This window comes from Hippichthys cyanospilos, chromosome 12 (assembly GCF_059441005.1).
Source record: "Hippichthys cyanospilos isolate Australia breed blue-spotted pipefish chromosome 12, RoL_Hcya_1.0, whole genome shotgun sequence".
Lineage (NCBI taxonomy): Eukaryota > Metazoa > Chordata > Actinopteri > Syngnathiformes > Syngnathidae > Hippichthys > Hippichthys cyanospilos.
In genome coordinates, this window is record NC_142380.1 from 16,132,156 (window position 1) to 16,144,542 (window position 12,387).

Here is a 12,387-nt window from a genome sequence, read left to right on the forward strand (position 1 = left end):
GGCTTGCTGGCGCCTATCTCAGCTTCGGGCAGTAGGCAGGGCACACCCTGAACTGGTTGCCAGCCAATCGCAGGGCACAGAGAGACAAACAACCATTCATGCATCCAATCACACCTAAGGACAATTTTGTATGTCCAATTCACCTGCCATGCATATTTTTAGAGTGTGGGAGGAAGCCGGAGTCCCCGCAGAGAACCCACGTGGGCTTGAGGAGAACATGCAAACTCCACACAGGAAGGTCGGAGCCAGGTAGAGATTTGAACCAGGACCTTTGAACTGTGAGGCAGATATGCTATTCACTGCGCCACCGAGCCGCCCCAAGACCCGTTCCCTCCACCCATCCAGAAGGCAAAAAGTATGCACACACCTACTCACTGCGGGCAACTCCTGACTGGAAGTGAGTGAGTCCAAATCCTCTCGCGAGGACTGGTGCCAGAACCCAAGCTGTGTGTGGAGGCAAGTCCGACTATATCAATTTGGAGTTTTTCCGCCATACACACCAGCTCAGGCTCCTTCCCTGCCAGAGAGGTGACATTCCATTTCCCAAAAGCTAGCTTCTGCTGTCCAGAATCTGAGTGCCAAGGTCCCCAATTTTGGCTGCCGCCCAGCTCACACTTTACCCGACCCCTATGGCCCCTTTCACATGTGATGAGCCCATAGGAAGGGGGACCCACATTACTGGATGTAATCCCAGCCAGCAGGCACTCACCAACGAGCCCTACCTCCTGATCTGTGTTTGGGCAAGGGAAAACCAGATCGGATTATTTTGCTCATCATAAAGTGTCTCTGAGCCGTGTTTAGTCTGGTACCTCACCTAAGACCTGTTTGCCATGAGTGACCCTGCCAGGGCCTTAAAGCCCAAGACAACTCAGCTTCTCGAATTATTGGGACACACAAACCCCTCCAGCACTATAAGGTGACAGCCCAGGGAGGGGATAATAAATGATAATAAATCAAATTCAGTTGTTATTGTTTTTTTGTTTTTTTTCCTTATTTCTTCTATTTAAGTCCACATAGAAAAATAATGTTCAGTCATGTTCAGTTATCTTCCCAGCTTCATGCAATGAATCCTATTCGAGTAGCTCAGACCCTATTAAAGAATGGAAAAATGTTGACCATATTAAACAAAAAAGAAAATGTTGATATTATATGAAGCCAACAATCCTGAATTTGATTGGGTTTGGGTTTGTAGGCACAACACATACAAGCTTAAATCTGATTGGACGAATAAAAATAATAATGGCACCCTACAAACAACTGTAATCTGCATAAACAAGACAAACACTTTTAAATGAGGACAAAAGAGAAATGAATGTAAAGACTATCTTACAAACATATACCAAGTTTTAAGTGCAGGCCAGCGCTTTTTATAATGCTCAGTCCAGCAGGGAACGCCCACAGAGCACGCCACTGCAGCACACTCCAGCCACCATTTAATGTGACTTTGATTAACCCCAATTGAAGTGCAGCTGTTGGAGTTCTCATTTCCTGTCACTTTTGTAGTCATGTATTTCAGTTCAAACCATGTTGTGCAGCGAGCTTCCACACAGGCAGACATACAGTATTTCATTGTTTAAAGCAATCGGTCATCAGAAGGGTACACATGAATTCCCAAAGCAATCAACTTGCCTCGAAATTTGATGAAGACAGTCATCATCAAGTGAAAAACATATGGCACAACAGAATCATTTCAACAAAAGACGCCCCTCCAAAATGTATATACTGCAAAGACAAGAAGAAAACTGGTCATATCTTCTTCCAAGAGGTCAATAGCAACATTGGAAGATCTGAAAATAAACAGAACTACTGTCAATATATACATAAAAAAAATACAAAGACGGCACAACATTTTTTTTTTTGTACAAGTAACAGACCAACAAGACATGAGAGGCAGAGCAGAGAACTGGCAGGAAGGTGGTGTGTCTGCCAAAAAAAAAAAAGAAGGAACACAGTAATGTTGACGGCACTGACAAGACACAAATACTTTTCAGTTGAAGTCACTTTCATTGCATGCACTTTCCCAAATAGAGTGTGAAATTATCCGAAACAAAGCATGATATTATAAAAGTAAAAAGTAAAATGACAATGTGAAACAACCTCACTCAAGTATCAACTTTAAATTCACTCGGAACAGAGGTCCACATTCTGACTGATCTGCCCATGACTGCTAACATCTAATTAGCAATAAATAGGTCATTTCAAAACTGACCTGTTTGTAGTGTATACTTTTAACTGTAAAAGAGTTGATTAGGAATCGTCATGTTGTAAAATGTCCTCAGTTGTTACTAATTTTCTTAAGATGGTATGGTATGAAATGTGAATGGTATTGTCCAAGCCTAAATAAAAATAAAGACTGTCCTCATCCTCTGCTAACCACAATTTAGCAGCAGCAGCAATTAGCAGTAACAATTGTTGTAATATATAGAGTTCTACAAGGATTAATTCATGGGCCAATATTGGTATCAAAGTGTTAGATACTGTGCATTTCATTGCGCTATTACCATCGACCACGCTCAAATGAATGAGCCTTTATGCACTCATCCAAGAAGTTTATCCCTAAAAGGATTACCAATAAAAACAAGAAGCACACATTTAGTTGAGTATACAAAGATCAGGATCCTAGATTATTTATATTTCTAAGACTCTACCCCTATATTCCCCAGTCCGTGACAAATGCATTGTTTTCCCTCGGCCCAGTGTTTATATATTTTTCCATCGATCCATTATCTTACCGCTTGTCTTTACAAGGGTCAAGGACTTGCCTGAGCCTATCCCAGCTGACTTTGAGCAGTTTCTGGGTACACCCTGAACTGGTTGCCAGTCAATTGCAGGGCCCACAGAGAGGAACAACCTTTCACGCACCCAATCACACCTACGAATAATTCAGTATGTCCAGTATACCTGCCATACAGGTTTTTGGGAATGTGGGAGGAAGCTGGAGTACCTGGAGATAGAACCCACACAGTCATGGGAACAACATGCAAACTACACACAGGAAGGCTGAAGCTGAAATCGAATGATCTCCACATGTGAGGCAAATGTGCTCATCAGTCTGCCACGATCCTGCCCATTTCAGTTATGTCAAAGCAATGTTAAATGATAATATAAATAATAGGTGTTTGTGGAATAAATACTTTTAATTTATAGTTTGAAATGATTCAGATGCTGCGCGATTATTGAAATGAAATAGGTTAGATTAGATACAGTTAAGTAATAAAGAAGATTTTTTTGGGTGTTTTTGTTCTGGTTGTATATATATGTAAATTTTCCTGGAAGCCACATGGAAATCAGGCTAAAACCATCTAAAACCATAAGAATATTACATGAATTGAAGTACATCTTTAATCAACATTCCTTACAGATGCCATTAGTTTAATCTTCCTCTCATATAAGTTATTGTGTCGAACGAAGTAGGGGACACACAAACAAATCAATAACAATTACAGTATGTTTTACATTTCATAGAAAAAGACATTTAGGATAATAAATCTCACATATTATGGCACACCTTATTCTTGTCACATATCTTCAAATTCTACAAACTGGTGGATAATGTGCTCCTGTTTTGATTTCAGTGGCTCTTTCAATACAGTTAGTTGGAGGGGGGGCATTTTATAGCCTGATAGTTTCTTTGGTAAGTCTACACCCTTTGGTCTTTGATACACATGTGAAACTTGCTTATCGACTGCTGATTTGATTAGACCAAGTAAAACTACCACCATAACAATTTGACAAATACAAACATTTTATAAAGTAAAGAGCAGCCTTTGTTGTAGTTGTCGTGACAATGGTGAACTGGTATGAAAAATCACTCTCAATTCTTTCTGTCATTTTTCAGCTCAATGGTAGACCCTAACTCTTTAAAGTAAAAGATGTAGGCAATTTTTGACAATGTGATGCTGGTGATTTTCTTGTTAGAGTGTTTTCGTAAAAGGGACCAATAAAAACAATAAACGCACAATAAATTGTGTATTTTTTCTTGCGCCAATAGTTCTAACATTGTGTGCTTTCTGTCATTTTTTTTCTTGCAGTTCAGCAGAGGAGAAATTTCGCTGGAACAACCAAGGTAGTAAATCCTTCTCCTAAAATCTCATCATAAATTTAATCTAGCGCACCATTGTTTGGATTCCGCCGCAGCCCCATGCTGACTGTGCATCTTGCTTCGTGAATTTTCCCATTGTTCAGATTCAATTCTGTACAGAAAACATGATGGCTGCTGTAGAAAAGGTCTTGTGGGCTGTGTGTTTGCAAGCACACAAAAACATCTTGCTAATGGTCCCACATTTGTTACTGAAGGTTGAGTAAAACCCATGCAAGCATAAACCTTCTAATCTATAATCAAGTTACTCTTCAAAAATAGATTATTCTTGGCACATTTGCTTCTTGTTCACTCTAAATGAGCTTTGACATTGATACAAGTTCAAGGATGATGACTGGGGACCTAGAACATTTAATAATTATCAAACCAGAAGGAAGACAACAAACATTTACTCGAGAGAGTTGAACTCGTATCGTTCTGGTTACATTTTCCGTCCGCGCCCCTCTATTATTCGTTTAGGGTTGGCCCTAGTTACAAAACCACTGGCTGTCCTGAAAGGTTCGGGAAGATATTATGGTAGCAAGGTAACAATATGTTTCTGATAGTGGGCGACCAGGTGGAAATCAATATACTATCAGTCCATGCAATCACTGCTACCTACTTTCCCAGGAACATAGTGAAAGACCCTGTACTGTTCCATCCAGTGATTAGGTCATCATGCCTGTGATTAGGTCATTGTGGTTGGTTATTAGATCACCATGCCTTTGATTTATTATAGCTGCAGGAGAAATGACAACTCCAACAGAAAATACCCAGTTCTACCAATATACATGCTGTAGAAACAAATATGGAATAATGTATATGCAAATATTCTAATAATGACTTCATGGAACTTAATGATTTAAAAAAACAGCATTTTAATTGGAAATCTTTTTAAATTAATGATAACGTCTACAATGAAATGAAATTTAAAGGTGCAGACAACACTGGAATTGGTTTCACCCAATATATGTGCAATAGCATCAACTGAAGTCAATAAAACTGTCCTCTGTAATCCACTCACTTAAACCTTTTCTATTACCATTTGTCCCCCTCTCTCGCAATGAGAGAATAATGTTGCTCCGAGGACTCGTTTAGGTGGATATGTCCACATGGCTGCCAAAGCAAGGCTAACCTGCAGACATCAATGCCACAAGATGTGTTGCAGGGTCGTTAATTATATCTCCCCCTTGACTCACCTTCCATTCTTAGGACCTGATTTACTACAGTTACCATATTTCTCTGAGTACAAGTTGAATTTTTTTCCTCTCATTTTCCCTTATTAGGGCGTCCACTTATAACCACATAACTCAAAACAGACCAATTTTCTCCACATTTCTGTGTTAGAATAACATTAATTTGTAAGTACTATCATGTCATTTCCAAGGCTTAACATTGTTTTATATACCTCTAATTCGATATAGAATGCATTCGTTTTCCAGCATTTGCACACAACATGTACTTTCTTCAAGAGCCGCCCATTTGCCTCTGTTGTCAGCGAGGCTGCATGGATATTTTTTTGCGGTGAACTTCGACACATTATGAAAAGGAAAATACGGCTTGACTTGACGGCAAATCCCAAATAGTGGGCACAAACTTGTGTATTCAGTAAGGCTTAGCATATAGTGCACTCTTTTTTAAATGAGTGTTTCACAGTTAAGGTAGCCCTTTTTTTTTTTGGGGGGGGGGCACAAATAGACATTCAACTACTCATACCCACACCTAATTTACAAAACATTTTAAGTCTTTAAAAAAAAAAAAAAAACTATTATTAACAAATGACAGTAATTGAATAACAATCAAGCAACATCACACAAAAGAAATTGATATACTATACTAGGGAATAGTTTTGTAACAATATACAGATTCTGGTACAGTAATCATTTTCCAAAGTAAAAACAAATGTTTGAAAATGTCTTATTTTTCTGCTTGCATGAAGTTTTACAATAATTCAGACAATAATTACTGTTGCAAGTCCGAAATCAGAATATTTAGTTCATTTCAAGTTCTATCATTGTGCTAATCAATTACTCAATTATTAAAATGGTTGTTGATTATTTTGTAACTTGGTTAGTTGTTGATTTTTTTTTTTCACTGATGATGACCATACATGAAAGTTGAAATTGATGATTCAATGGATGTGTTAATATAAGACGACCAAAATTATGACAGATACAGAAAACAAGTCTTCTTGTTCTGATCATTTTATTGCATCTAGCACCTGTGTATCTCATGTATCTTATTCCAAGTGCACCACATACTGTGCCAAGGCCTTTCACACTGCACTTAGCTGGGTGCAGCATGCTGTCGTCAAACCCATTCAATGCATACGTGGTGTAATGTTTTATATATTTTTTTTTTCTTTGTATATGTAGATGGACAGAAGGACATAGAGGAGGAGCTAACAACAGGTTTGGAGCTGGTGGACTCCTGTATCAGATCGCTTCAGGAATCAGGCATCTTGGACTCGCAGGACACTTCTACAGGAGATCGTAAGACCATTTTTAAGATTTTTAATATTTGACATATTTTTTCTAGTCACTTTTGGACAGTTCTCAGGTTAGAATTGAAACTTGCTGAAATGTTAAAAAGTCCATTTCGCAAAGAATTCCTGAAAAGTACAAGAAATACCTGTGTCAAATAAACATAGATGCTATCAGAACAACAAGTCTTTGTGTCATTGTGTAGGAATGACACAATCAAATTGCTTAGTTGCGTTGTCAATGCAACAGTGTATGTGTGAAAATTAAACTTGTTTTAGTTCAGAGCAACTGAGAAAAACTCTGGCAATATTATCTTTTTTATCTACCATTTATGGGACTCAGAGGGAGCACCTCTGTACCCAAGAGAGTTGTAGTTTAAAAAAAAATGTTCCCGCTTCATGCCAGGGATTGGCATTATAAAAAGTTTTATTTTTACCCAAAATATGTCAAAATTATGTGGCGTGCTCGCTCTGTAATTTACGTATGTGCTACATATTACGGGCTTGAAATGGGTTGTGTCACTGACCCAGCTTTGACGTAGCCGACAATAGCCCTGGATTTCTTTGCTCTGTCTTCAAAATGAGTGGTCAGTGTCACTCCATTTGGCTGGAAAAATGGAAGACATTTGGCTATAGGGCCACAAAGGAGAACATGGGCCACCCCCACTATATTTACAGTATATTGGATAAGATTGGGTAAGATTGATAGAGAACAAATTTAAATCTTTCATGATGCAATTAAATAGAGTTTATTATTAACATCTGGATCAGTTGACTCTGTTATTTTCAAATTGATCGAATGAGTGAAATTTAAACACTGCTTCAAAGGCTTTTGCGTTGATGTAATCCCACAACGCAATGTGGTGGTTTTTCAAGAGCTTTTCCCCAGACCCAGTGGAACTCCCTCTTTGCTACACGTTGCGCTCGTCTCCCCCCCTTCAGCCACGGATATCATACCCGTGCCTTTGCTCCAGTCTACCCCATGGGAGTTATGTAGCTGTCGGGAGACATGCAAAGTCGTTGCAAGAGTTTGATATGCTAATCCATTCTCACCGAGGTGTCAGATGGCCTGCTGCTCACAATACAAAGAGGCTCATACACACAGGCATGCATTTACAGTGTACAGGTATACGTTCGGATGATTACATTAGCTTTTCATTAATACCCGTGCTATCAAGCACAAGCATGTCCATGTAGAACTCAAGGGCACTTAAGACAGAAGATGTATATTACTTAATGTATACAACTCAGTGGTGGGTCCTGAGGGCCTTCAAGGGCTTCTCTGAAGTATACCAGTGTAAAATTCAATAGGGCCATCCGACTCAGGTTTGCAGGCCCCATACAATTGAAACAATGCAAGACAATTGTTTTAAAAAAACTGAACCAATCAGATTTCAGTTTACAAATTCCTCCCCGAAGGCATCAAGAGACGTTAGCACTTTTGCGTTCTCTGATTGGTTTAGAGTGAGCGCACCGTCACTGGTAAAGCTGCATCCACTGATCTAATATCACAAACCAGCTCATTTACCAAAAGGTGCTTTAACGAATATGCTAGAGATCCATTTTGAACAATATTTATGATTTTTGATGATTGTATGACCGTTACATGAACATTTACCTATGCCAGCTGAGAATTCTGGTTAGTAAACAAATACTTCTATACACAACATTCAATTCAGTGCATATAATAAGAAAGGCTGCACAAGCCAAAATCCACTCCATCACTGGCTTGTGAGCAGATTAGTGCGGCAGCGCAGCAGAATAAACTTCATCTTCATGCTTGGTGCTAGCGCTACATTGTGCATGTTAATCTGTGTTTGCCCTATGCAGATATTTGGGGCTGTGCATGCAGTTGTGTGCGCACATCTGTGTGTTTTTGTGTGCACTCTCTTGACTGCACACTCCTCTAAAGGGTATCTGAAAATAGACAACTTATGAAATATTAAAATGTGTCGATAGAGAATGTTGGTTATGTTGTGGAAGGAAAAACACTCAGCTTTTGTGTGCGTGTTTGCACATGTGTGTGTGTACTGTGAACCCCATTTAAAAAGAGATGAAGGAATCAGTGCTATTCACAACCACACTTGCAGATGGATGTATTTTGTGTGTATGTTCGTGATCATCATCCTTGGAAGATGGAGGGCAAGTGCGTGTGCTCATTTAAACATGAAACAAAATACAAAAATTTACAATGAAATAATTAGACTTCAGTCCACCCCCCCCCCAAACAAAAAATAAAATAAATAAAAAAACCCTCTCCTGATGCCTACACATTCTTCCCCTCACTCACGTTAGGTGGATTCAGTTGGAGCCTTCAGTGTTTGCCATCTCATATTTATAAGCCGCAGCCCCAACCCCCAAAAGATCCAGCACTATATGAAATACACCTTAAGTGGCATATAAAACAACATTCCCCAACTGTTCACAGCAACACGGGTTGAGTGCACGAGTGTGAATTCAGCTGAGGAACCAAGTTGAGGAACTGCGTGAATTTCGTTATTGACTGTTGACCCAATATGACTCTATATGTTTGACCTGGTAAACTTAGCCTGCCTCCTTTGCTTAATACTGCTTTTTTAATAATGCATGCCCACTCATTCTTTCAGGAGCCTTTCACTGTACTTAAGAGTGATGTTTCACTTTGCACAAGGTGCATGTTGTCAAATTGCATTTCTAAATTGACTCCATTTCAGTTCTAGCTTCCATCAATACCCTATACAAATATGCCTTTTTTTTCATGAATATTGTACCTTAGTGGAACCACATACATTCACAATCTTCCAGCCTTCTTAGAAATTCTCTGAATTTCATTATATCTTATGTAAATATACAATAATTATAGCACGCCAGGAAAAGAACATTACAGTAATCCCTCATTTTTCGCTGTTAATGAGTACCGTGACCCTCTTTCGATTAGTGAAAAACCGCAAACCAAGTAGAGTCACCCCTAACCCCCGGTGTTCTGTGTTATATGTGTGCCTGATTTCTTTTTAAATGTGAAACGTCTTCAGTATCTACAGTATTTATATTTAAAACAGATATTACTACAGTACATATATTTACTTAAAATAACTGTGTTATACTGTTATCCCTTCCCATCCATTTGGCTGTAGTTTCACTGAGATCCGCGGCTATATTATTATATACTTTCCTCTCTTGGTCTACCTAACAAGCGGGAGTCAGGGCGGGAGTAGATTACAATTCCTACCCTCATTGCTCAGTGGTCACACCAGGAGTCAATCGCGTGTCTTGTGGGAGTGCCCTTCTCCCTCCTGAAAGCCTGCGTGAGTGTCCCTAATGTCCCTTAAGCTTGATTTGGCTGGAATAAGTAATATGTGTACTGTAGTAGTTCCACATCCGAGGCAAGTGAATTTATAGTTACCTCGTCTGTCTGGCATGCAGGAAACCTTCACAGCCCATCTCTCTGTAATAAAGGTTTTTTTTTTCTTTTTTTTTTTGCCTTTTTTTTTTTTTAAATCTCCAAAAAAATAAATGAATAAAGTGCGATAGGGGAGGCACAAAGTAGCAAGGGATCACTTTATCGCAACAGTCAGACATGGTGTTGGTAGTGTGACTGTCTGGGGTTGCTTTGTTACTTCAGGACCTGAATGACTTAATGTGATTGATGGGATTATTCCCTCTGCCCCTGACTAGAAAATGCTGAGGGACAATGTTCAGCCATCTAACTTCTGCTAGAGGACAAGCTTCCAAAATACACCAATCAGTCATCTTTAGAATGACTTAAAAAAAAATATGAAGGTATTGCAGTGGCCTTCTCAAAGTCAGTACTTTAATTCAATTAAAATGCACCTTAAACGTTCATGCTTAAAGGCCGAGGTCGAAGCGTGACATTCACGCAGTAGTGGGCACTTGGATACTTCTTTACAACTTGATTCATTTCCATCCACAAAAATATATACCAAATGAATAAATGAACACAAACTCGTAGTTATGGCACAGCCAGGAGTGGTTTGAAAAATCAGGACATATTAATGAAATAAAACAAAAACTGCTTTAAAGGTATAGTGTGTAATAATTAGACCGCTGTTCATTACGGACAGCATACATACTGTAAAACATACTGTTAGTCATTAAGAGCACAAAAGTTTGAAATGTACAAATATTTAATTTATTCCTTTTCAATTAAAAACATATCTAAATCTTATGTGTTATCCCTTTAAGAAATACAATATTTTTTGATTACACATTTTATCTCCACAATGATTTGGAGGGACTTTTTGATTCCCGCTGCTGAATTATGATATCAAAAGCGGAATAAATAGGTGAGTTTATTTTGGCAGTGTGGCATGGGGGGTATTTTCCTATACCCACAGGAAAAAGGGGCATTTGCACTTTGGAGCGCTGTTGTGGGAGGAAGAGAGAACATCCTCATTCTCTTTAAATGCAGTGCAGAGCCGCAGCTACATGGCATGAGGATCCACACAAAAGCAAGGACACAAAAAAAAGTAATGGCACAAATATTACTGCCGACCATGTAGCAAAGTATGATAAGTTATTACCACTCCCCACCACCTCCAGTATACCCATTTTTTTTCATTTACAAATGTTTATTTAATTCATGCAATGATTAAGAGGGATTGCCACAGCTATTGTCATATTTCTGTATGAAATACAAAGACATGCACCACACTCGTCCCTGGAGAGCAAATTTGTTGTCTGTGCTCCTCAATCACATCCACCAAAATCATGTTACACGATCGCGTTAGATAAATGAGATGCTATTAGAGCGTTTGTCTACTTTTTGTCATGATATTGCAAACTGCGCTGAGGGCATGCAATACAGCTGCGCCAGAATGCACATTGAGGCATAGTGTGGTCTGCCAAAACCACAAACATGCTAAACTTGACCTGTCCCACCGCAAAATTGTGATGCAGGCCTTTTTATGCGGAGCACAGTTCACCCTTTGTTGCCAAAATGTCAGAAGCGTTGGGGGAGTGGCATCTCGTCTGCTGTCGCACCCAGAAAGGCGCACTGCTGTCTGCTCGATTCCAAAAGATACTATACATGCACCTGCATGAAAATGAGCTTAATGAATATTTGTTTTTACACAGAGCACATGAACAGCAGTTCACCAAAATCAGAACCTTGATTGAAGTTTTTGCTGCCGAGGGTGGCCCAATTGTTTGGCTTTCAGTCCCCATATTAGAGGGGTCGATTCATAACCGCATAAGTCTAAACATGGCAATTTTTTCCACAGAAACGTATATATATATATATATATATATATATATATATATATATATATATATATATATATATATATATATATATATGCATCTATTTTAGAACTTTCCTCAAGTGACGCCTAATTGCCTGTTTGTTGTCAACAATGAGGCTGCGTGAGTAATTGTTTTTCGACGAACTTTGACACATTATGAAAAGGAAACGATGGCTTGACTTACTTTAGCCCTTAGACACGTGCAAAGAGAAACGGCAAAGGGCAATCTTCCACGATCTGACCATATCGTGGGTAAAAAAAAACAAAAAAAAAAACAGCCCAAGTAAGATGATCAGCAAATCATCTATGAAGACCTCAATTTCAGGTGCCCTGGATGTTCGATATATCTCCCTGCTGCAAGACACCTCACAGTTTCAATCAGGTGTGTTGCAGGAGGGAGACATCTAAAACATTCAGGACACTGGCCCTTGCAGAGCGGGATCAGAGACCCCTACGCTATACAATTTATCTTTGCAGTGTCTACTTAGTGAAGTTAAAAAAATAAGGGTTTGGTATTATTTTATAAATGAATTGATAGAGTATATTTCTCTAAACTGTATTGTAGTGTATTATTAGAGCAAGACATT

General features: G+C 39.0%; 1 protein-coding gene across 6 annotated transcripts in view; it reads left to right on the forward strand.

The window, feature by feature from the left end:
* ctnnd2b (catenin (cadherin-associated protein), delta 2b) overlaps window positions 1-12,387 on the forward strand; it is a 157,080-nt gene that overhangs the window by 76,018 nt on the left and 68,675 nt on the right. For all 6 annotated transcript variants that reach the window (XM_088429149.1, XM_088429151.1, XM_088429153.1 and 3 more), the window contains exons 4-5: window positions 4,032-4,066; window positions 6,454-6,570. In XM_088429149.1, the coding sequence (XP_088285275.1) occupies window positions 4,032-4,066; window positions 6,454-6,570 (152 nt within the window). The remainder of the gene's footprint in view (window positions 1-4,031; window positions 4,067-6,453; window positions 6,571-12,387) is intronic.